At 45.4% G+C, this 25,330-nt stretch overlaps 3 protein-coding genes and 1 pseudogene across 3 annotated transcripts; all 4 read left to right on the top strand.

Annotated features, from left to right (window-relative positions):
- The first annotated feature begins 3,941 nt into the window (after window positions 1-3,941).
- LOC136478324 (casein kinase 1-like protein 10) lies at window positions 3,942-7,897 on the top strand. The gene is made up of 14 exons (XM_066476731.1): window positions 3,942-4,405; window positions 4,509-4,549; window positions 4,755-4,824; window positions 4,959-5,107; window positions 5,254-5,349; window positions 5,728-5,798; window positions 5,967-6,028; window positions 6,102-6,165; window positions 6,276-6,360; window positions 6,447-6,573; window positions 6,660-6,733; window positions 6,814-6,874; window positions 6,954-7,054; window positions 7,175-7,897. Exons 1-14 carry the CDS (start codon window positions 4,330-4,332, stop codon window positions 7,496-7,498), a joined length of 1,401 nt encoding a protein of 466 aa, XP_066332828.1. The 5' UTR covers window positions 3,942-4,329; the 3' UTR covers window positions 7,499-7,897.
- A 124-nt stretch (window positions 7,898-8,021) lies between these two features.
- On the top strand, window positions 8,022-12,848 carry LOC136478323 (diphthine--ammonia ligase-like). Its single transcript, XM_066476730.1, has 12 exons — window positions 8,022-8,592; window positions 8,676-8,747; window positions 8,857-8,936; window positions 9,048-9,273; window positions 9,382-9,414; window positions 9,494-9,576; window positions 9,899-9,971; window positions 10,167-10,494; window positions 10,629-10,960; window positions 11,112-11,431; window positions 11,552-11,894; window positions 12,008-12,848. Exons 1-12 carry the CDS (start codon window positions 8,515-8,517, stop codon window positions 12,227-12,229), a joined length of 2,190 nt encoding a protein of 729 aa, XP_066332827.1. The 5' UTR covers window positions 8,022-8,514; the 3' UTR covers window positions 12,230-12,848.
- Window positions 12,849-12,928: 80 nt separating this feature from the next.
- Window positions 12,929-19,069, top strand: LOC136478322 (rab GTPase-activating protein 22-like; annotated as a pseudogene).
- Window positions 19,070-19,538: 469 nt separating this feature from the next.
- Window positions 19,539-19,970, top strand: LOC136470714 (uncharacterized). Its single transcript, XM_066468461.1, has one exon. It carries the CDS (start codon window positions 19,539-19,541, stop codon window positions 19,968-19,970), a length of 432 nt encoding a protein of 143 aa, XP_066324558.1.
- Window positions 19,971-25,330: the final 5,360 nt, after the last annotated feature.

Genomic DNA, 25,330 nt, shown 5'->3' with positions numbered 1-25,330 from the left:
AAATTTTTCATTTCGCGAACTAAACACAGCCATATTATTGTGAAATTTACATGTCATCGTCTATGCCTCAGACCCTTGTACACATCAATATATAGGCACATAAATAAAGTTAGGTTAGGTTGGTCTTGTGTTGATGAGCAGTTGTTGCCCAGCACGTTCATCGCTGCTCTTTGTTTCTGATGCCAGAATTCAGTCCTTGTCACTCTCAAAGGGTCCTTTAAATATTCAGTAAAGTTTTCCCCGTTTAACACGAGAAAGTAATGTCGACCGGTATCTCCTGATGCAACCATTTTGTACGTATCCAATCCATGTGTGCTGTACAGGTCTGTTGGATGCATATAAACTTTGCAGCAAACCCTGGCGTTGTTACTTGGTCAACTTTGGCTACCAGCTGGCAGCTGCTAACCTAACCTACCCTTCGGTAATGATGTTTTTCTTTGGCTGTGCTGCATGTGCTAGCTAGTGCCACCGGCCATCCTATCCAGCCAAATTGAAGGGATGCCGGGCTGCACCTGCACTGCAACTCGGACGCGTTGCTCCCCCGGTCGTGCTACCTCACGGCCGGCCCCACCGTTTGGCGGCTTGCCTGCTTTGTTTATCCTTTGCTAACCTTATCTGTAATGCATTTCACATGATCATTACTACATGGGAAACACGTCAATGTGCAGGTCTTGTCTTTGTCGGTATGGCACTATGGCCGTACTGCCGTCCATGTCCAGCTGCTGCCCATCTGATGAGCAGTAAAATATACATACGCTGATACTGATACACATACGTCTGTGTATGCGTCCTGTGCAAGCTATCATTGACTTCACTAGTATCACCGGCATGTCCAGTGATGACCGAAATCAGTGCAGTACGCAGTTCATTTCAGCTTACGCCAGCACGGCAGCACATAACATCTGCGATCTTACCCTCGTAGTTAAATGCATCGTTTATTTGTAAATAAGCCGTTAATCGATACCCTTGGTTTTTTAAGAGTACCATGTCATCTGCAATCTTACCCTCGTAGTTAAATGCATGGTTTTTAAGAGTACCATGTGAATAAGGTAATTGGTTGTTCCAAATGCAATACTACTTCCGTCCCCAAATTTGATTAAATATATAAAACGTAGTACTATTTGTAATGCGTAATACATACCGTAATAGTAGAATATATTTTCAATATAAATATATTTCTTTAAAGACCAATACTGATTCTATTTTTTATAATCTGGGGGTTCGACTCCACAAATACACGCATTCTTTTTGTACGGAGAGTACCTGTTCTCTTCAAGGGACGTGTTGACTTCTTATATCCACAGCAACTCGTAAGGACGACCTCGATCAGCTTCACTGACTATGGTCCCGTTCGCTCGGAAGAATTCTGGAGAATTCTGGAGAAATTTATGAGAAAAAAAATACTATTTCAAATGAAAAAAAAAGAATAAAATCAAATTTAAGGACACGCGAACGGACCGATACGACGGTGTGCGGTGTGCCCCGGCTGTGGGCTGTCGGCTGTCGGCTCGGACCAGATCGAGACGAGACGAGACGACTCTGTCAATCGACGAGCACGTGCAGCTCTTGGATTAGGATTTACCGTGGCCCTCGGCCTCGGTCCAAGTGTCACGAGGAAAATGCAGTGATGTCGCGTGTAAACAAAAGAAAATAAATAAAGCATGGCAAGAAAGAGCACGAGGACTTGCGTGAGGGGTTTTTGCGTGGAAGCTACGCGCCGCGCCGACCATTCTGCTGTACTAAAGGACGTCGTCAACGGGAGCCTGCACGCGCGGTCGATCTCATCCGTCGCCTGCGCGGACCGACGGCCAGGATGAGACAGCTGCTCCGGATAAATCCCGGGGCGCGAGAGGGCACGTGTCGTGTTGGCCGCCACCAAACCCTGTAGCCTGCACCTGCCCGATGGGCCGGGCCCCACCACGAGACGGCGTCTGCGTCTCGCTTTGCACAGTGCAGTGCCTTTTCCTTGTCTGCAAAAAGAAAACGGCCACGTCATCTTTTCTCGTTGCCTAGCTGTGGCTGGGGTTCAGGCCACAAGACCGTGCATGAGATGGCACTGGCACGTACCACTTTTTTTTTCCCTCTCTAGGAAATGTGTTCATGTTGAGTACGTACAAACAAACAGCCTATTTGTCCCTGGATAGATTTCGTGTGCTATGTGCGTTCGCGTACGTGTATTGGGATAGGTTATTGCATCGTTCTACGAGAGTCGTATTTTCTTTTTCCTCGGGAGGAAAAAAAAAGTTCGTGATCAAATTCTAAAACGTCGACATGCATTCAAAAGGTGCAGGTCTTGCTCAACCAAGACTGAAAAGGTAGAGAGACGATTGGACACGAGTGGTGGGCGACACGTTTTAAAAAAGCAGCCGAATTAAGGCGCGGTATGGGTCGCATTTTTTGGTAGGTTGTCTTGTGGAGAATGAAAATATCAAACTATGACATTTTGTCATTATGTCTAGCTAGTGTTGGTTTGGAAGATTTTAAGTTAGCTCAACCACTCGAGTCTCGGCTCGCAATTGTTTTTATATACTTTTGTGGCAACAACATCCATCTCTTATTAGGCAAAGCTACAAAAAAAAAAGAGCTGAATATGCGGACAAAATAACTGAAAAGTTACCGTCTTTGCCTAAAAAACTTGTGATTAACTAAGCTTAATTGTGGCAAACTTATGCGGCAATCAAGCGTAACCTAAATCACAAAAATAATTTGCAAAAAATGGTATTTTTAGTTATTAGCAGTGAAGATTTTTTGTCCTCATCCCAAGACAAATAGGTGAAGGAAAATGTACGGTGACCTCCTGGTCCCTTGCCACTGCCCCTTACGGTAACCGTGACCTCTCTCTTCCTACGTGGCGGACACGCCGACGGTAAGAAAGAGTGGGACCTCTCTTCGTCATTCAAGTCTAATATAGTTTTTAGAGTTTTAGATCATATTGAATAAAAGCTATTTCGCGGGATGATAGCTGGCATCGTCTTCGTCTATTGCTCATGATCTTATTTATCCTAGAGATCTCTCGTGTGTGTGCCATTCTAGGCATCCAATCTTGTGGTCTTCATGCTGCTTTTATTTTTGCATTTCAATGCAGCTCGAGGATGGCTGAATTCCCCATTTGTATCTATGTGTTACCGCTTTGCTGGATTTCGATTTGGCGGCCGCCGCGCAGGTATCCGAGTTTCCAGATCCACCAGTGTTGGTACTAGCGGCGCTTCTCTTGATCGTCTTCAACGATGACACGGTTTGCTATTTTTTCGTCGTGTCAGGCACGTCTTAGAAAGTTTTCGTGGCATTGCATCACACGGTGTTTTCAAGTTTTGGTGGCTATCGTAACGGATGCTTGGAGGGTTATGCTTCTTTTGGCTATTGGCCCCGTTCGACTTGCTGAAACTTGGCTGAAACTGGCCGAAAAACACTGTACTGGCTGAATTGTTATGAGAGAAAAATACTGTTCCGACTGAAAAAATAAGCCGAACAAGCCGTTTTCTGGGTAAGTCGAATGGGCCGTTGTGGGTGTACTAAATTCCAAAGGATTGAGATTAGATAATCGTCATCATGATTTAGAGATGAAGATTGTGCTCTAGATATATATTTCTTTATTACGTCGAGAGACTCGCGTATAAACATGCATGTTATTGTGATATTTTAATGATAGAATCCAAAATAACATATTTTCCCCATCTAATAGTACAGAGTTTCATGATGTACGGAAAAACCCTTCGGCTCAGTGAGTGCGATTATATATTAAAAAAATAAAGTGGCGGAAAAAAGAAAAGAGCGACAGACAAAGAGAAGGCGGGCGCAGCTGTCCGAACCTGCTCCCCGTTAATCAGTTTTCTTTAACCGGCTGCTGTCCATTTACTAATCAAATCATCATCCCCTTCCCGTCTTTTCCCTTCCGCGTCTCCTCCGGTCCTCCCCCCTCTTCCTCGTCTTCTTCTCGCCTCCCCTCCCCTCCCCTCCCTCTCCCACCCGCCGCTTCCCGCCCCCGTGCCCTCGCAGAGACGGCTACGAATTTTGCTCGGAGAAAAGAGTGTTTTTTCTCCCTTACCGTTTCTCCGGATCCGGGGCCGCAGCTGTTTCGTCCCCCGCCGGTTTTGCTCGATTTAGATTCCATTTCTGTTCGTTCGTTCTTGTCCCCTTGTTCGTTCGTTCGATTAGAGCTAGCCGCCTCCCGGATTCCTTGGTGCGCCGTCTGGATCTGGCCTCGCTGAGCCCCGGCTGCCCCGAATCCCGATTCGATTCGGCCCCCGCGCGGTGCCGTTCCTTCCGAGGCGTGCTCGGATCTCGTCGGAGTAGAGGGGAACGAAGCCTCGCGAATCGCCTCGGGGCGAGATGGATCATGTGGTCGGGGGCAAGTTCAAGCTCGGCAAGAAGATCGGGAGTGGATCGTTCGGGGAGCTCTTCCTCGGTGAGTTCCCTGGCTGTCTGTCCCCTCTCCGCGGATTGAGAAGATCCCGACCCCGTATCTTGTTGGGAGGAAAGACGCTCACTTTGTTTGCTGTTGTTCGCAGCTGTGAATGTGCAGACTGGAGAGGAGGTCGCCGTCAAGCTGGTATTGGATTCTCTCCGATTGCTATTTATTTGTTACCATACCATAGAATTTGCCATGTCGGTCTATTTCGTGATAAGATCACTGAGATGCAAAAATCTAGCGAAATGAAATGATGATGGTCCATTTCAGTACTGTTTGTCAACACTGTTAGATGTTTGGGTTGGTGGAACCGATTGTCATTGGTGTTGCTGCTTTTATTGCACAGGAAAATGTCAAGACAAAGCACCCGCAGCTTCATTATGAGTCGAAGCTATACATGCTTCTCCAAGGAGGAAGTAAGTTAATGCCATAGAGCCTATCCACCCATCCAGTTTTAGTTATGGGACGGTACTTTGTGGTTAGTTAGTTGCTAGTATGATGCGCGAGTTGGGCTGACCTTTTCGCCCCCCCCCTTTTTGTTTCGTTACAGCTGGCATTCCACACCTGAAGTGGTTCGGTGTTGAGGGGGAGTATAATGTGATGGTGATTGATCTTCTTGGCCCTAGCCTTGAGGACTTGTTCAACTATTGCAGTAGGAAGTTCTCTCTGAAGACTGTGCTCATGCTTGCTGACCAAATGGTGAACACTTAATCCCAGATTTTTCAAACTGTTCCATTTTATTTCTTAACTTTAACTTTAATCTCAGTTCGTTGTGCATAGGGCTGTCCTCTTTGTCTTAACTCTGTGAATTGCTAGTGTTAACACATTCCTTGTTTATCTTTCAGATTAATCGGGTTGAGTACATGCATCAAAAGGGGTTTCTTCACCGTGATATAAAACCTGATAATTTCCTTATGGGGCTTGGTAGGAAAGCCAATCAGGTCTGAATGTCTGATCCTATATATGTGCTTAATTCTTGCTGTCCAACTCATTATATTTGAACCAAATGTCTTTACATGCATTCTGCCTCTTGCTTTGCTTGCGCTGCACTTGAGAAGCCCCAAATTCCTGCACTAGTGATTTGGCTGGGTGGGGGTTAGTGTGTTATATGATGTGTTGGTTACATTCGATGATGATTTCCTTAGCGTGCTTGTATTTTACAGTCTGCTACCTACAACTTATTTTTTTATCTTTGGCTAATGCTGTATGGTTTCCTTAGCTATATAGCTGCTGTTATGTTATATTCCAGAAAACATTTCTTCTCTGGAATTGAGATCTCTTGGTCTAATTATTTTTGAACTTACTGGCTTTTGTGGCAGGTATATATAATAGACTATGGACTCGCAAAGAAATATAGGGACCTTCAAACTCATAAGCACATCCCGTACCGGTTGGTCAGCATTACTCATCTGGGTTGCTAAATACGCTTAGTAAATGCCACATGTCTAATTTTCTTAAAAAAAACGTATGAAGTTATGTGCAGTCATGCACAATGATACTATACCAAGACACTGTTCTTGTAGTTTTATGATGATGGGATGCTCATTTCAATATGCAGAGAGAACAAGAACCTCACTGGAACTGCACGATATGCAAGTGTCAATACCCACCTTGGCGTTGGTGAGTTTCTGGTTTCATCTGGCTAATTAGTTGAGTTACATTTTGCATAACCTCAGAGTTTACTTGGGTGCAGAGCAAAGCAGGAGAGATGATTTAGAGTCTCTTGGTTATGTTCTTATGTACTTCCTTAGGGGCAGGTTAGTTGGTCAACAATCTTTTCACCCATTCGTTGTAATGGTTCGGTTGGTTCCACACATGTTTCTGTGAATGGATTTAACATTTCATTGGTGTTTTTGTCTTTGAACAGCCTACCATGGCAGGGGCTGAAAGCAGGAACCAAGAAGCAGAAATATGACAAAATCAGTGAGAAAAAGATGCTTACTCCCGTGGAGGTGGCTCATAAATTCACTCTTGCTAATTCATTTTTTTGTATGAACTGCAGTAGGCAGACATTCATAAATTGTTTATTATGGGTTAGGTACTCTGCAAATCGTATCCATCAGAGTTTATCTCCTATTTCCACTACTGTCGTTCATTGCGGTTTGAAGACAAGCCTGATTATTCTTACCTGAAGAGACTCTTCCGTGATCTCTTTATTCGGGAAGGTATAATTTTAGTGCACATGCTTGTTCTTTTGGTATTTACTACTACGACATCCTGTTATTTGTATTTCTAATTGTCACTAATGCAGGATACCAGTTTGACTATGTGTTTGACTGGACCATTTTGAAGTATCCTCAGATAGGCTCCAACCCGCGGATGAGGGTATGCAATCGTCTTGTGTTTCTGTTTGATGTACGTTTTGTAGTTTGTTGGACTTATTCCATCTGTTTGTCATTGTTTAGGCAGGGGAAAGAACTAGTGGAGCTGCTGGACCCTCAATGGATAAGATTGAGAAGACCCCAGGTATTTGCTGCTCTTGAAAGAATGTGTAACAAATCTATGATACAAACCGGACACATGCTTGAGCATGATTTTTGTGCAGGAGAAGCGTCTGGTAGAAGGAATCCTAGTGGTTCTGTGAATCAGAGTGACAGTTATGCACAACGACCACGTGAGACCGTATCTATGTCATTAAAGGAAATTGTAAGTTAAACTTCCCTTCGCCTCTTGTATGATCTATGAACATTTAGTGCTGTTGTGTCTTTGTTCATGCAGTCCTCGTATATCTCATGAACTTTAATCATGCATCACCCATTTCTCCAGATGCATAGCACTGACCGGTCTGGGGAAAGGACTGTGGAGAGACCACGCACATCCTCACGCACAGGCAGTGCATCCCGCAGAGCTGTTGCATCAAGCAGCAGGCCAGCCTCATCTGTGGAACCAAGTGAGCAGTATAACCGGACAAGCAGATTGTTCTCTAGCAACAGTGGCAGTCGCCCATCTAGCTCCCAGAGAGTTAACCCATCACCAGGCGAGTCAAGGGCTACCTCCCTCTCACGGGCGGCAGTTGCGAGAGGCTCCCGTGACGAGCCACTCCACCGCAGCCTGGAGCTTCTGTCCCTCGGTGGTGGTAAAAGGAAATAGTGGGAAGGAAGGAAGCGGGCATCTGAAAGCGGAAGGGAACAATGCTTGTTTGCGACTCTGTAAATGACAGGATATCACCTATTCGTCAACAGTTCCCCTGGGGCATCCCATAATTTCATAGTGCTCCGGTCTGTTGTACCATTGCTTCATAGATAGCAATAATTCGTTGTTAAATGTGTGCGTGTTGCAGTTGTTGTTGCGTTAGGGCCAAGTCCTAGCCTTTGTGATGATTAAATTTAGGGGTGGTCAAGATTCACATATTTATGTTTCTTCACCCCTCTCCTGGACTTGGCGACTTTTTCCTCCCGAGACCAGTGCTCGCGCATTTCTATGTTGAACTCTGAATTTGCTTATTCAACAGAAGTTGATAAAGAAGGGGACTTCCTGTGTAAATCGATGCCTCCTTGTTTTCATGCACTGCTACAGTGACATGGCATGTCAGTGGCTGGGACAGAAATTGTATGTAAAGCTGTACAGTATTGCATGATATATCATGTGAAGCAGAATCAAAATCCTGCTATTGCAAGATAATGAAAATCATAGCACCGTTGCAGGCTGCTATACTGTATATACTCACTACAAAGTCAACCATGGTGCAGGTTGAGCATGCGAGAGCGAAAATGTTATATACTGACTGACGAGACCGTGGCCAGCTCAAAGGGTAGTCCTGGGGATTTTGGCCCAGAATTTTTTTACCACTTCTCATTCATGGCCCAATAGGCCAACCCTAGCCCAGCACCTGGGTGTTGCCTGAGGCCTGAGCTGGCTGAGCGGCTGAGCCTCACGCCCCTCCGCCTCCCGACTCCGCGCCAGCGTGCGTGACTCCGGGTCTGCGCCGCGCCGCCGCCCCTTTGGCCCTTTCCCGTTCCCCGTGCCTGAGCAGCCGCACAGAGTTGAGGAACAGGGTGGCCCGAGTCCATCTCCGAAGCCGGCGACCGGGGAACGCGAACGGACTCTAGGTTAAGCTTAACCCTAGAGCGAGAGAGGGCGAGAGAGGTCAGCCGCAGCCGGAGGCGATGGAGGTTGTGGCGCTGGTGAGCGGCGGCAAGGACAGCTGCTTCGCCATGATGCGATGCATCGACTACGGCCACAAGGCAAGGCTCCACCCGTTCACCCCGCACAACGTCCGCCCCTCGCCCACGGCTGGCACCGTGTTGAACTCTGCTGTTGCTTGCAGGTTGTCGCTTTGGCTAATCTTATCCCCCTCGACGACGCCGTCGATGAACTCGACAGCTACATGTACCAAACTGTATGGCACCTGGCGCTCGCTCTGTAATTCGGCCATTAGTAGTTGCTGGTATCTGAATGACGCTTGCTGATGCTCCTGCTTCTTGTGGCCGGGGTCGGGGAGGCTTCAGGTTGGGCACCAGATTGTGGTGAGCTACGCGAGATGCATGGGACTGCCTCTTTTCCGGAGGCGCATTCGTGGATCCACAAGGCAAGCTATCTGTGCGGGCCTATGACTGGGATGCTCTACAAATGATCCGGTTCCATTGATTCAAATTCAAATTCTGTTTTTGTTTTTGTTTTTGTTTTTGTTTTGGTATAGGGATCAGGATCTCAAGTATAGTGTCACGGCGGGTGATGAGGTAGAAGATATGTTTGCTCTGTTGAGCGAGGTTAAACGGCAAATTCCATCCATCAGCGCAGTGTCGTCAGGTGCTATCGCATCCGATTACCAGAGGCTCCGGGTTGAGAGTGTTTGCTCGAGGCTGGGCCTGGTCTCGCTGGCCTATCTATGGAAGCAGGATCAGACTTTGCTCCTAGAGGAAATGGTACTTCGAAAAATCTTGTTTATTGTTTTTACCTGATCACCTGAACTAGCACAGAAAGAATGTCTGCTCACATTGTAAGTCTTGCTATGCTGTTTACTGCTTACACAGATAAGAAGGGGCATCGTGGCAATAATTGTGAAGGTACATATTGTATTCATATGTTTACAAGATTTAGCATTTGTTGCAGTACAATGAGCGCCTGATTTCTTGAGCTTTGTAGGTTGCTGCACTGGGGCTGAAACCTTCTTCTCACTTAGGTAAAGAACTGGCTGAACTTAAGTGTCATCTGCTCCAAATGAATGAGTATGTTTCTCACCACCCTGCGCCTACCATATGTGTATCAGTCTATCCCCCACTTAGGAGGATTCATGTTAAAATAGTTGTTTCTTGTCCCTTTATCAGAAGTCATCCAACTTATGTATTAGTTGAGCTAAGGTACTAGCATCTTCTAGTGATCTCTGATCAATAACCAAGTAGTCTCAAGATATGAGATAACATAGATTGTAATTTTACCCTTATCTTCATGTTTGTTTCTCACAAATGATTTTCTAAATAAATACTGGATAATTTATTTTATCTATACTCAGCTTTTAATATCTCTGTTTGTTTTCTTATGCCCTATTAGGAGTTATGGAATCAATGTGTGTGGTGAAGGTGGAGAATATGAAACACTAACTCTTGACTGCCCTCTATTTCGTGTAAGTCTGAGCCTTTGAGGAGCTAACTGAAAACCTGATGCCACTTGTTCTAGAATGCTGTGTAATAGACTCTAACAATTGCATCACATGGCGACTTGTTATTAGTTCTTACTGTCTACGTGCTGAACATATTTATCGGCTTTTGTCAACCATCCATGTCAAATTTCTTGTGCCTTAACATGTGTGTACTTACAGAATGCAAGAATTATTCTCGATGACTCTGAAGTGATACTCCACTCTGCTGACTCCATTGCTTCTGTTGGAATTCTTCATCCACGAGCGTTTCATCTTGAGCACAAGCCAGATTCATCTGATAGAATTGAGGATGGTTCTGTTACTCAAGAGAGTTCTAGTTGTCTATATGAGGTTGATGAAGTTATCACTCACGCTGATGTGGAAGAAAAACAGTCCCCAAGTCCAGCTGTTGATGCTTGTACCAATATAGACCTATGTATCTCAAAGACAGGGAAGAATTTACGTTCAATTGGCAGTTGGATTCAGGATCCATCCAGAGCTTCGGAAGGTGCATACTGTCATCCTATGTTATTCGATTGGCATTGTTCTTTGCACCACGTGACACAGTGACAGGAACACCTCATTACATCTATTGTTTCTTTCTTTGTGGAACATTCATTTAATAATCTATTGCATCAATAGGCCTGAAGGCAGACCTTGTAGCAGTTTTGAGCAGAATTGAAAATCAGCTCAAGGAAGAAGGGTTAGGTTGGGTGAATGTTTTATATGTTCACCTCTACATTTCAAGCATGAAGGAATTTGGATTGGCCAATGAAGTTTATGTCAGCTTTATTACGGAAAAGAAATGCTACCTGGGTGTTCCTTCGCGCAGTACAATTGAATTGCCACTAGTTCAGGGTGGGTTGGGCAAAGCATATGTGGAAGTTCTAGTTTCAAATGAGGTGGTAAAGAGAGTTCTACATGTGCAAAGCATCTCTTGCTGGGCTCCTAGTTGCATTGGACCTTATAGCCAGGTACAAGATGCACGCGTTGATATGTGAAATATCAGCCCATTTTCTTGGGAATGGTGGTTTCACAATATAACGTGTTGCTTGTCTTTTTTTAGTTTTTTTGGGGGTAAGATATTAATTTTAGGTCATAATGTTTTGATCTCTTTCCTTTTAGGCAACTCTTTATGAAGAGATTCTCTATATGGCTGGTCAGCTGGGGCTTGACCCTCCTATGATGAAGCTCTGTCCTGGTGGTCCAAGAGCTGAACTAGAATCAGCACTAAAAAATAGTGAAGCTGTGGCTAATGCCTTTAGCTGCTCTATATATTCCTCGGCCATTCACTTTCTGGTGTACTGCTCTGCACTGTTGACATCCAGCGAGAAGGAAGAAGTTGAACAGACATTGAATAGTTCTTATATTACTCATTTGGATCGCTCGAAAGCTGTATCATCTCCAACTGTTCTATATGTATTTGCACCAGATCTTCCAAAAGGGTATGTACATCTTCCCTTTTATATCCGATCAAGAAAGCAATATTCTTTGTACTGATATATTTGAAATGTGCAATAAAATGGTTTTCTGAACTTTGTCCAAATGTTTTTTCCCTTTTTAAGAGCACGTGTGGAGATAAAGCCTATATTGTATGTCCCCTCCAATGATGATGGGGTTGCTACCATAGAGATGGAGACTGGAGTTCCACTGCCAACACTGAGCAAAGCTTGGACTGATTTGAGTGCACTATACTCTGAGTTGCGTGATTCATGTTGCCAGGTCCACACAATTGGTGGGAGAATTTGTTCTGCTGTGGTGTCGCTCACAGATGATATCGCATCAAAGATCTGTTCTACAGCTGGACAGCTATACCACAGAGAGAATTTGAAAACTATGGCTAGATTCTGTGCTTTCCAGACCGTGAAGATCCTGGCGGATAACAAATTTTCCTGGGACAGTATAACGGTAAGTTTGTCGCATCTTTACTTGGTAGCTCTGCTCTTTTTTTTTTTCTATTTTAAATGGTAGCTCTGCATTCATGTATCCTAACCAGCATTTGTGTGTTATAAAACATGCAGATGCTGAGGTTCTACTATTCGGTTGATCTCTCGGTGGCGGCAGATGCAATATCAGGAGCATTTTCCGAGGCATTTGCCGAGCTTGCGGAAGACAACAGTTCCACGAGAACTGACAAAGTTCCTTTCTACAACATCGTGCCGGTATCCGGATCTGGCCGCTCTGCATGTACGAACGATATAATGACATGCGAGTTACTGGCTTCCAACATTTCGAGTGCATAGTCCAAACCCAGTCTACACACGTATCCGAATTGTTCGCTGTGATGCCTGCTGGAATGCAGCTTTCATTTGGAAATCGGAGGTGGGTACATGTTGGAATTTCTGCCAGAAGAGGAGTCGGCGGCCTATCAATTGCCAGCTGGACGACGGCAGTTAACCATTTTCTCTAGGGTTGGCAGCGGTAGCTTTCTGTGCTGATTATCGATAAAAAAAATCGTGCGGTGATCATCATAGATACACCATACTGTATTCTGTTTCTGCTTCTGTTTCAGTATCCTATATATTGGGCTGATTAGCCCGCCCTGATGCTTGCAATGACATTGGCTCAGTATACAGAGGTCCGGCCGGTCAGTAACGTGTGTATGTGTTCTTCCTCTGTGTTGACATTACTTGCTATGGAACATGTTGCAGTTGGCGGAATTGAAGCCACGTAGCTTACCTGGTCATGCGCACGTCTCTTAGCGATCGGATGATCGGATCAGGGGAAAAAATAGAAATGGGGGAACAAATATTCCAGGATCTACAAGTGGTTGACATAAACGAAATAACGATTTCCTTCTGACGATCTGACCAAATTGGGCAGATAAGCAGACTTAACAAAAATCTCTAATGGATCGGCAGGCAGTCACGCACATTCTGTCAACCTGGTTGTAAAACTGGTCAGCAGCCGTCTGTGATTCTCTTCTCTGTATCTCCCGTCTCTCTCCCTTCCCCTCGTCTCTCTCTTTCTCTCACATCCCCCTCCCTGCCCAAATTTAGCCGTTGTAGCTTCCGCCCTCTCTCTCTCTCTCTCCCTAGGCTCTCAGAACACGAAACGTGAAGAGGCAGAGGAGGACGAGGAGACGGTTAACCTTTCCTGAATCGGCCCCGTTCTTGGCCGCGAAGCGATCTGTCTCCCACCCGAGCGCGAGGAACTTCACTTGATCCTCGCATCTTCTTCCAGTGGTTGCGTTTGCATTTGGGGGCAGTCAAGATGAGGCTCCTGGCCTGCTGCTACAATGATCCGGAGATGCAGATCGATCCGGACACCGTCTACCCCATCCGCCCCGACTGCCGCGACGACGCCCCCAAGACGCGCTTCAAGCCCCGGGTATTTCTTTCCCATCCTTTTTTCTTTCCTGTTATTATTATTAATTATTATCAGCTGCTCTCCAGCTCCCATGTTTAGTGGGCGAGATCTAATTGGTACTTAATAAGATCTAATTTTAGACTGGTGGTAGTCTTACTGAATGAAGTGGAACTGATAGATAGCCAGACTGAAATGATGAATCAATCTAGTGAGGTATAATGCGCGACTGTTTCAGTCAGATTGAAGGCGCTTATGTGAGCAAATAAGTTTAACTAGTAGGGTAATTCAGAAACCTAAGGTCAATCTAGTGGTTACATATGAATATGGAATGTTGAAAAATGATACCTTTTAATGAAATTTTCTGCTTTACCTGTCAAATCGAATTGCCAGGAATGCTGATGACTGAGATCAGTTGATGCCATGTACTGATGTACACTGATCGCTAGCTGCATTAATTGACTAGTTATTCATGAAGCGCCCTTTTGTTTCATCCCTACTGGCAGCCTGGCCTGACCCTCAGTCCAAGGAGAGGAAGCTTCTCCACAATGAGGAAGGTGTTCTGGACATAGCTGGAATGATCAAAAGAGTGCAACATGGGGTAAGCCATGCTTTATCCAGATTCATTCATGACCTTTGTGCTTCTTTCAGTGATATATGTCTCATACTCAGAAAGTTTACATGCATTTTGTGTTAAAAACCATCGAGAATTTTTTCACGCGAAATGAAGATTAGGAATCCCTATTGGATGTTCTTTTATGTTTTGACTTGCTCAACCTGTTCCATAAGTCAACACAAGGTTTGATGGGCAAAACCTAGTCATAGCTATTTAATGCTTTAACCAAGGACACCTACATGGCTACACACTCTTTTATGGAACTAACTTACCTATACCTTATGACCTCTCCAACAGGCAACTATATGCATTCCAACCTCTGGTACCTTTCCTCAGTCTCATTGCTAACATGTTCTCCTTGTGCTCAATTTCTTGTTCGTTAATTTCTCCTTCTGGTTTTGCTTAACGTAGCAAGTTCGCCTACATGGCTGCACTCTCCTTATAAAACAGGCTTAACTTTTTTTTTCTGAACGCAATGGCAGGAGCTCAGCCTTTCAATTAAGAAGAAATAGAATTGACCCACAAAACAGGCTTACCTATATCCTATGACCTTTCCAAGAGGTTACTCCATGTGTTCTAATATAGTCCTCTGTACATTTCTTCTTGTTCTTCTCAATGATGATTTTTCAATATGGTGTGTCCCTATTATGGCCTTCACTGCTAATATGTGTTCTTTTTTTATGCCGAGAATCGTTACTATGTCATGTGATTCCTTAGATTCATTCTGCCATGGTATTGTCTTTATTTTTGGATGTGCAAACAGGGAGTCCACCCAACAATCAAAGGAGAAGTTTGGGAATTTTTGCTGGGCTGCTATGACCCTAAAAGCACTACTGAACAGCGCAACCAATTGCGACAGCGGCGAAGGTTTTTCTGCTGTTGCATTTTCCTTTTTGGTTTAAACATGCTTGTTCTTCTTCACGTCTAAAATATGTCAGTTTTAATTGCAGCACATCATTTTATATAACCAATTGCATCATGGCACACTGTTTTGTTCTTCAAGAAGTTCAGCACTGTTTTATGTGGCTCACGTACTATTGAAGTCTATTTACACATCATATCCAAAGATGAGGAATATACTGATTTTCTTATTTTGATAGGTTAGAGTACGAGCAACTGAAATCAAAGTGCCGAGAGATGGACACAACAGTCGGTAGTGGAAGGGTAATCACTATGCCTGTAATAACAGAAGATGGTCAACCTATCGAAAATCCTAACTCCGATGGAGGGGCAGCAGGTTCTGAACAGCAAAACAATGGCGCACCACTCCCAAAAGAAGTTATTGATTGGAAGCTTACTCTACACCAGATTGGTAAACACTGTTGCTCTTTTTTCAGCATCTCCTATCTATCATGGGCTTCCCAGAGCCTTTCGTCAAGGGGGAGGCAAGAGACAGAGAGCACTACCCCGTAAACCTGCCTATTCAGTAATGATATGTAATTCGGCCTGCGCGTGGGACAAGGAGGTAGCTAGTCTGCACTTGGGCTGCCCAAACGTCCCCTCCAATAGGCCTGGGATAATTAGGCCGATGACTGGTGTCTATAATTTTTATTTATCTAATTTTCCACTATTCAATTGTAGGTCTTGATGTTAACCGTACTGATCGTGTACTTGTTTATTATGAGAGACAAGAGAATTTGGCAAGGTTGTGGGACATTCTTGCAGTGTATTCATGGATTGATAAAGACATAGGTTATTGTCAGGGTGAGTTACGTTGTTGAAATAGATATTTTTCTGTTAACCTAGTTTAGTTATACAATGCTTTATCATGTTATACTTTGCTTAATGTGTGTTGTTTGAACTTGCTTAATCCTCCTATGCAGGAATGAGTGATCTTTGTTCACCAATATCAATCATTCTGGAACATGAAGCTGATGCTTTTTGGTGCTTTGAGCGTCTAATGCGCAGGGTGGTAAGTACCCTTGCATACTTAACCTTTTATTCATTGAACATGAATGTACATATCCTTGATTGCATTCTGCTAACATACTGTATAGTAAACTTTCAGTTGATTTTTTTTTGGTATATGTGATGTAATGACATTATAAGATCGAGAAGTTAGATACTACAGAACTGCACATATAACACAATAAGTCAAGATGGTTATTGTACGTTACATTAATCAGCGTGCTTGTCCTTCTGCGCCCCCCCCCCCCCCCCCCCCCCCCCCCCTTCCCTGCGCACACGTGCATAAATTAGCATGGCTACTGTGTAGCATATGCCCCTAGTTTGGCTTTGCTTAATGTTAAGCTGCGTGAATTGGTCATCAGGATTTCTTTGCCAAAAAACTGTCAAGAGACATGTATTTAATAAAAATAACAACAGAACACCAGGGTTGAATCCATGTTAGGTAGCTATTTGATGTACTCCAGATATTAACAGAAAAAACTATGGTCTTCTAGGCCACGCAACGCATATACAATTCTGGAGTACGTAAAAGCCTGAGCTTCTACCTTCTAACTATGCAGCGAGGAAATTTCAAAAGTACTTCTACTTCCATTGGAGTTCGAGCTCAACTGACTACCTTGTCAACCATAATGAAATCTGTTGATCCAAAGCTGCATGAACATTTAGGTACAATCACTGGAGCTACATGTTTACTCAACGGCTCAAAGAAAACAGTATCTACATTTTACAGTAAGGGAGCATGTATGTATGCTCTGATAAAATATTGTCTATGCAGAAAATCTTGATGGAGGGGAATACTTATTTGCCTTCCGAATGCTGATGGTTCTTTTCCGTAGGGAATTCTCGTTTGTTGATACGATGTACCTTTGGGAGGTAAGTTGTCTGGACAAAATAATTATAATAAATTTCATAAGTAATGCATATTCTTAACAATTCAATCTGGGTACCACTAATATCAAATCATTACTTTTGTTATACTTCTAAGTATAGACCCAGTAATGCTAGAAATATGTATTGGTTTATGCATGAAACACTACTGTACAACTTCAAAATGTTGCAGCTCATGTGGTCTATGGAGTACAATCCAAATCTCTTTTCGATGTTGGAGAGTGGCACTGGCACATCCAGCGCAAACACAAAGGATGAAAGTGTTCTAGGACAGTGTGGAAAGTTTGAGCGGAAAAACATTGCAAGCAGCTAAGAAAGATGACCAGATCCCTCTATCTGTCTTTGTTGTTGCTAGTGTTATAGAGGCTAGAAACAAGAAGTTACTGGGTGAGGCAAAAGGTCTAGACGATGTTGTCAAGGTCCTCTCTGTCTGTCTGTCTCCCTCTCTCTCTCTATATGATGATGATGAAAGAAATTTATGTTGTGTATATGTCGCCCTGCAAACAGATTTTAAACAAAATCACTGGTAGTCTGGATGCAAAAAAGGCATGCAGAGGAGCATTGCAGATTCATGAGAAGTACCTTAACACGGTGAGTCCTTTTTTATTCATAAAATTCTTAAACAACATATAGTCACGCCACAGTATAACACAATGAGAAGTTCAAAATGACCACAAGCTTCCTGATTGCAGGTAAAAGCATCATAAGGACATGTACAGCTTTTTTTTGGATGGGCTATTTTTTTTTATTGGAGAAGTCGTACCACAGAACTTTTTTCATTCTTTGTTTGTGTATTGTGTAATTCTTTGACACACTTGTAGCATTGCATTTACACAACAAAAAAAGAAAGGTTGATGATTTCATTCAAAAAGGGAAAAAAGATGGAAGAAAAAAATGTTGATCTTGTAAAGATGCGAGGCAAAATGTTTATACCATAATAAAGTCATCATGATTCTTTTCTGCTTGTCGTCAGTTCTCATACTGCAACAAGTTAGTTCACCTTTTTTGAACAATATGTGGTACTTTGAAGATGAATGTTACTGTATGACTGCATACGGGTGCATTGTGGGTCTTGAAAAGACCTACTATTTCATTGTATTTAGCCAAAATTTCTCCCAATTCTGTAGCTTTCGATGGTTTGGACAAGTAAAGTAGAAACCAAAGTGAAATTACAAGTAAATGGAATCGGAGCGAGGCCTTTGTGGTCTAAAATCAAACGAGAAAAATGGAAAATATGAAGAACCCTCTAGTCCTGCAAATATCGTATTTCCTATGTAAATATGAAACTGTGCAATATAATGGATGATCTACCCATTTTCCTAAAACAGGGGGGCAGGCCCTCTGTGTGCAGCAAGTTAAGATCATCTTGGTGCATTGAATCTCAAATCACACCATGTCTTATGGGACTGACCAGAATCAAAAGTCACAAGTAATTTAGCAATTTGTTGGCTTTATCAGTCGTAACTCGTAACTAACATGCTATATATGGGAAATGGTAATACGGGAGGTTGTGATTGAGAGCCTAGTGACTTTCCACCTAAGGTGATGACTCCTGATTCTTAAGCAGTACTACCCAACATCCATTCCCGTCATTTGCGTTGCGGACAAGTTGAACAGAGCCACGCATGACCTCTCAAACTGGACTGCCTCGTGATGAACTGCAAACAAGGGAACATTCACCAAAAATAGTGCACTATAAATAGATTGGACGCAACAACTTTCATCCCTTCCATTTCTCCAACTAAGAAGGTGGGAAATCTAGGCCTGCCTCTCGTGGACCTCTGGAGGGGACTGCAATTCTGCTAATTTGTGACAGATCATGCAGGAATAGGAGGCCAAGAGAATTTCTACAACCACGATGAAGATGGCACCAGGACGATGAAATCCCGTCGACCGGATTATGTAGCTCCTTGAATGTTGCTTCCTTAGGTATGTGAGCTTCATTCGATGGGTCTGATAATTGTTCTGATAAATCATTTAGCGGGTTCTCATAATGAGCGTTCATTGTTGCGTGGTGGATGGATAAAATTTCTCAGCATTGTTCGCAATGACTTCATGCATGGCATCATTGATCTGCATGGTTCTATTATAATTTATATATAAACTCAATATTCAGGCTAACAACTGGCCATTTCTAGGATTCCTTTCCCCTCATGTTGTTTGACAAATCGCATCATGTTTTTACAAACAAATTTTCTAGAATGGCACAGGACCTTGGTCGTTCTAGTTCAAACAAACTAGACAGAGAACTGTTGGTGCATTCTTATGATTTGGTATATGTTCCTTTCCTTCTCTCAACATTGTGACCTACCTGTGAAAGGCAAGTTCAAGAGTCGGAGGACGCAAATACGTAAGTGGTGGATTCCTCTCAGGGCACCGCGGGCGGGCAGCCGCCTGTGGAACCTGCTAAGATGAAGGGCCTTCTCAAGGGTCTCCGATACATCTCGCAGATTTTCGGTAAGCACAGTCACCAACCTAGTATACTACAATGTTTTTCTTCCAAAATGTAATTTCCAATGCCACCCAAATGGAATGTGTTTCATAGCACAGTTCAAATCAATGCAATGGAAATGTAGGAATAGAACCAGAATGTGGATGTTGTAATTAAGATGTTTACCTTGTCTGCTGTGCGGGTGTCGCAGATGCGAAGGAGCCGGAGATGCAGATCGGGAAGCCGACGGACGTGAAGCACGTCGCGCACATCGGCTGGGACAACGCCTCCGTCACCGCGCCCAGCTGGGTAACCGCTTCGATTCCACCCGCGATCACGCCATTCCGGTGCACCACGCACGTCCGATCTCCAACTAACGGCTCCGGTTGCGCGTGTGCTGCAGATGAACGAATTCAAGGCTTCGCCGGGGACGGCGAGAGGCGGCGATCCTGAGCCCTCGCAGCCCGGGGGATCGGGAGGATGCATAGAGGAGCAGACCGGAGGAGGAGGAGGAGGAGGAGACGCTGGCGGCAAGGCGGAGCGGCCGCGGCGGACGAGGGGAAACAAGGGGTCGGGTGGCAACGAGCCGGCGAAGCGGCGGGACTGCGCGGCCGAGGGGTCGCGGCGCGACCGGCGGGCTGCGAAGGCGGCGGACACGGCGGAGGGCGCCGAGGGGGACGCTGCGGCGGCGCCGAAGCAGCGGCGGAGGAAGCCCCGGGCGGCGTCGGGGGGCAGGTCCAAGTCGTCGTCGGGAGGCGCCGCCGCCTCGGACTCGGAGGCGGCGCGGCCGGCAGGGGCGCCGATGGAGGCCGAGGACGATCGCGACGGCTGCTGAGGCCTGACCGCCTGAGGCGGAGGAAACGCTGGCCGGTGGGAGCGTGTGGCGTGGCGCGGCGGAGCGTGGCCGCGCGCCGTTGCCCGCTGGGGTTCGACTGGTATACTGTACGCGGAGGGAGGGGGGCATCTTCAAATTTGAATTTGGGCTTGGCTGTCTGGAGATCGGAGAGATTTGGGCCTTTTTGTGTTTTCTCTTTTTATTTATTTATTTATTTATTATATGATGGTTTTCGACTGGTCATTTCCATGCACGGATTATTGCTCTTTAGGAGTCGTGCAGCGTAGAGTGGCACGACAAGTGTATCTATAAACACTTGATTATAGAAAGCAATTCTTTCCATGAAAAAGACCACAGTTTATACATACACTGTACCAAATGCTAGTTGGGACTCCTCGTCTTAAAGAAGCCAGGATGAAACTGGCATCCCTCATCTCTCAACTCGACTTCAAACAAGCACACGCGTATAAACCGATGGAAAATCCGCCGGCACGGCAAGATCCACCGCTGGCCCTGGCCGGAGGGCCCGAGGCAGGCAGCGCGAAACAGACCAAAACCCCCAGGGCACGGCACGGCGCGGCGCAAGTGGCGAGGAAAACTGGCCTTTCCGCTACGCTTTCCCACCACCGCTGCTGCCACCGCCAACCCCCCACTATTTACGCCCGCCTCGGCTCCGGCACGCCCTCCCCCACCCCAAGAGCGACCGCCGTAGCGCTGGGCAGCCGCGCGTGCGAGCGAATAAACAACGCCGCGACGAGAAGAGAGCAGAGGGCGGGGCACCGGGCAGCGGGGGCTCGGAGGCCGAGGGAGGCGAGGAAAGCGGCGGGTGCCGGGCCGCTCGCGCCGGTGCCGAGGCCCTCACCCCCCCTTCCGTCTGTCCCCCGCTTGCCGCCACCGCCGCCGCCCGCTCGCGATCCTTCCATTTCCGCTTCCTCTCCCCAGTCCCCTTTTTAACGCCCCGCGTTGTCCTCTCTTCCGTCGCCGCTGCGTTCCGTGCCTGTACTCGCGGGTTCTCCTCGCTCCCCAATCGCTGCGCCTGGGCGCCGCTTTCGCCGCCGGATCTGGGCGCCGGACGGTGCCCCTGCCGAATCGATGGCGCGAGCGGCGCTCCGATTGGGCGCCCGCGCGCTCGCAGGTGATGATTCGTAGCTAGGGCGTCACGAGACATTGTCCAGACCCTCTATGGTAAGCAGGAATGGATCCTGTAGAATTTTCATGGAAAAGAAAAATCTCACATTCCAATGGGCCTAGTAAGAGATGTGAACTGAGGCTAGTTACATTCACAGTAGAATCTGACCATCTAAGTTATGTTTTAGACTTACACGTCAGTCTAAGATTTAAAATTGTTGCTTTTTTAATGCAATTATTCCAAGAATAGGCGGCATTATTTTTTTAGTTAGGATGAAGATAAAATGACAAAATGTAGAGTATATGAAGTATATGTTGTGAAGTGTGTATAGCAACCTTGTCAATCTTAGGGTCTACTTGTCATTCTAAAGAGTATATGAGTTTGTAAAGCTAAAGACTCTGTTTAGAAATGATAGGCATATTTGACATGAGGAAAAGTCAAATTTTACAATTTTTTTTACCAATAATTAGTCAAACTATATGCAAATTTAGGACATAAAACTTACATCTACATATTTATATTCAAAGTGGCTCCAAGATGATATTGATATTTTAATATTTTATATTATATAAGAGAAATTACTGATCAATATCTTTTTTTACGACTTTTCCTGTAGTCAATTAGCTATCATTCCAGGACGAAGGGAGTAGATAAATGTGCTAGCGTGTATGTAAGTATTCCAAAAACAACCATAAGAGATGCTACATGAAGTTTATCTCTCACTCTCACATTGCCTTCATGAGATCATTGCCTTGAACCGGTGTCAAAAGAAATCAATAAAATAATTTATTGTGAGCATTATTTCCTTTTAGGGTGGAGAATATTTGGGAAAGTATATGTTGTTCTTCTAATATGAAGAAGTCATTTTTTTGTCCTTCAATCGAAGTTTAGGTTTTCTCCTTGAACTCCAAAACAGGACAAATTGTCTTCCTCAACTAACAAAATTATTAAGATTCCCTCTCTACCCCCAAGTTAGATGTGGCTTTCAAGGTGGTTTTATTATTTTTTAATTCAAAAAAATCTAGTTACACCTAGTAAGATTTTTAAACCACATAAAAATCACTAAACTTATAAAATCATGAGAAAAATCCAAGAGACATATTAAAACATGATAAACGCAAATAAAATATTTAGAACTCATAAAAATATACCTAGAAGATTTATGAATTAGATTGAGCAATAGAAAATAAGAAAAATATCCTGAAAACTCCAAGAAAAAAAATTTGAAAAAATGTTTTAACCATGTTAAAAAAAAATTACTACAAAAATATGCATTCATGCAGGTTGATATTGTGTTTTTACTGTAGAAAGTTTTTTTTTAAACATGTGGGCATTGTTAGCTCTAAATATTTTGTTTTGTTTTCTCAAATCCCGATTTATCTCTTTGTTTTTTTCTTGAAAGTTTTAGAATCTCAGAAATATTTGTAGCGGTTGAAAAACTTGATTAGATATTTCCTATAACTTTTAATGATGAACCCGTTTTGAAAACCTACTCTAAGTGGGGCAAGGAGATAACTCATGGTCTCATGGAGTTAAATGCATCAGCGGCTCTTGAACTTGTCAAGAGGTTCCAGTTAGGTTTATGAACTCTAAAGATATATTTTTAGATCCCTAAATTTATTAAGATGTGCATCGTGCATCCCTAAACTTGTAAAATGGTTGGCGAAAACTTGCCATCAGTTGGTTCAGGGACCTCTCTTGCATTTAACTCTAATCTAAATAACTTTCAGAGTTAAGGGAAACAATTTGTCTAGTTTTAGAGTTCAAGAAGGGAACTTATATACTCTGGCAATAATATAAGGAGGCAAATTTTACAATTTTTTCTTCCGCCTTCCCCGTTCACCGTATGACAACTGCGGCACAAGCTTACCTCCAAACAAGCCCTTCACATCTTGGAATGATGGGCTAACTTCCTTTGGAGGCCGGAGAATGGGCCGAGCGGATGAGTCGGAGTGGCCATCAGACTCTTCCACGCGCCGGCGCAACCATGGGGCTCTTGGGCCCAGCGGCTGTCGGTTCCGCTCGCGGCCGGGCTCCTAACCAGCGCCGGAAGGAGCTCCGCGCCTCTCTCCGATCCCTCGGCCGCCGCCGGCCACCCGATCTGACGTCCAATTCAGGCAGCAGGTGGGCCCGGAGGTGTGGCAGCAGGCCGGCGCTTAATCGCCTTGACAGATCGACGCATTTGGCATCGGCAGTTCAGTTCGTTGTCGGCCTTGGCAAGGTATCCACTATCTCTCCGGCAACCCGGACATCCGGTTGCTCCATTCTCGTCGCGATGACAATTAATTCACCCGCTCATGACAAACATGTCTTTGATTACGTGTTAACCTATCTTTTGTTAGTTTCCTGCAGCTGCAAACCCACAATGGTGGATATCTGAATTCTGACCACTGCAATGCTACTACCCGCCTCGCTCAATCAGTGAAACTCTGAGACCCAAAGCCAGCAGGAATCTTTTTTGCTGCTACTAGTCATGTGCTTGCGCTTATATGGAAAGAGAGCGCGCGCTAAGTCCAGTCGTTTGTATGCTTATGTGTTTCAGGAGGGTGCTCCCGGGAATGGGCCTTATTCTTCTGGTCGACAGAACTTGCCATCAGTTCGGTCGTCATCTTGGGGCTTCTTGCATTGGTCCGGCTCCGGCCACGACCGAACGAAGCAAGCAAGCATTAGATATGGAAGAGAATCTTCTGCTCGATCTTATCTTTCTTCGCCAATTGAATTGCTTGCGATTGCAAGCACAGCGGGATAACAGATACACTCGCGTCACATTTGCACCTCAGCACCTCTGAAAGTGGGGTGCGCAACAAGAAATGCCACCCACTGAATTGAGCCTGAAAAGCTTGAGCAACTTTCAGAAAACAGTGGGGGAAGCGTCGTTTCAGACACATTCCTCCCATGGTGGCGTGGTCTCTTTCTCCACATCATCCACAGTGCACAACGCTACCTAGCGCATCTCACCTGCACTGCACTACACCTTTTAGTTGTCTTCGGCCTGCAACAGTATTATTTTGCGCTAGCTTAAGCTATATATCCCGGAGAAACGGACAGCTCTATTTGTTCCTGCGTGCCACTGTAGCGTAGCGCCCCACCTCACCCGTGGTCATTGGTCAGGTCAGGAAGTGGACAATCGTGCTGGTGCTTCCTGATCTGGAAGTGAAATGAGCACCAAACTGCATGCTTCCAGAGATGGAGATGGAGATGGAGTGTGTGCAGGGCACTGCAGGCAGCATTAGTTATGGCTTGTTCTTTCCCCCGTCGTTTCGTTTCTACTCTCTAGGTAGATTCTAGCTACCAGCGGGCTGGGAACATACAACATTGCATGGTTTTTGGTTACTGGATAGGTTAGGACAGTAGAATGCTGGAGTCGTCACGGGAGATTTTTACCTGTCCGCTCTGTAGGTCGTCGCTAGCATATGCAATGGTGAGTTGTTAGTAGAGGTTGCAACTTACAAGAATCTGTAGAATCCCCGATCTGTTAAGTTATAAACTGCGAGTTGCTGTCAGAACAGTGATTCTGACTGGCACAAGTAGCTGTCCCTGGACCACGGACGGCGTCGTCTCTTCTCGCCTCCGTCCGACACGATCCTCCCCGGCCCTGCTGTTGATCGATGCGATGCGATTGCGAGCTGAGTTGCTGTCAAAATTATTGCAAGAAGGTAGCTGAACCACCGTTGTTGTTCCTGTGACCCCGATCGATCGCAACCGCCTTCACTGTCCGGTGTCCCTGGCACCCTGCCAATACATACCATATCCCGTCCAGGCCGGCCGCGATACGATCCCTCTCTGACTCTGAGACCGAGCCCTCAGCTGCCGCCCCCTGCCGCTGGCCACGGCGCCCTGGCGGCAGGCCACAATGCCACATTACCGCGCGAGCGCAACGAACAAGGACAGCACGGCTCGCCGGCCGCGCGGAGCGCGCAGCCGTTGTTGCACGCTGACATGACGCGCCCCAGGCCCCAGGCCCCAGGCCGCTGGCTGCGTTGCGCGCCGCGCCGGACAGCAGCGCATTCCGTGAGCGAGCGAGCGTGGGATAGACAGGCAGCGTTGGCGGCATCTGGACCGCGACGTTGCCCGCAACACAACTCCGGCCCGTGAACCGCGCCTTGTTCGTATCATACGTACCCTGCCCGGCTGTTCGGCTGTCCGGCTCCGGCAATCAATCTAGCGTGATGCTCATTGCAGGCCAGCAGAATCCAGATGCTGCTGCTGCTAGCAGCTCCCGACTCTTGGC

Source organism: Miscanthus floridulus, chromosome 8 (assembly GCF_019320115.1).
Source record: "Miscanthus floridulus cultivar M001 chromosome 8, ASM1932011v1, whole genome shotgun sequence".
Lineage (NCBI taxonomy): Eukaryota > Viridiplantae > Streptophyta > Magnoliopsida > Poales > Poaceae > Miscanthus > Miscanthus floridulus.
Note: the sequence above shows the minus strand (reverse complement) of the source record. Positions and strands in the feature narration are given on the sequence as shown.

Excerpts from the sequence above, each read along its gene's own strand:
- LOC136478324 (XM_066476731.1), top strand. The coding sequence starts at position 4,330 with ATGGATCATGTGGTCGGGGGCAAGTTCAAGCTCGGCAAGAAGATCGGG. Across the intron at positions 4,406-4,508 it reads GTTCGGGGAGCTCTTCCTCG|CTGTGAATGTGCAGACTGGA; the intron begins GTGAGTTCCCTG and ends TGTTGTTCGCAG. Across the intron at positions 4,550-4,754 it reads AGGAGGTCGCCGTCAAGCTG|GAAAATGTCAAGACAAAGCA; the intron begins GTATTGGATTCT and ends TTTATTGCACAG.
- LOC136478323 (XM_066476730.1), top strand. The coding sequence starts at position 8,515 with ATGGAGGTTGTGGCGCTGGTGAGCGGCGGCAAGGACAGCTGCTTCGCC. Across the intron at positions 8,748-8,856 it reads ACAGCTACATGTACCAAACT|GTTGGGCACCAGATTGTGGT; the intron begins GTATGGCACCTG and ends GGGAGGCTTCAG. Across the intron at positions 10,495-10,628 it reads TCCATCCAGAGCTTCGGAAG|GCCTGAAGGCAGACCTTGTA; the intron begins GTGCATACTGTC and ends TTGCATCAATAG.
- LOC136470714 (XM_066468461.1), top strand. The coding sequence starts at position 19,539 with ATGAACGAATTCAAGGCTTCGCCGGGGACGGCGAGAGGCGGCGATCCT.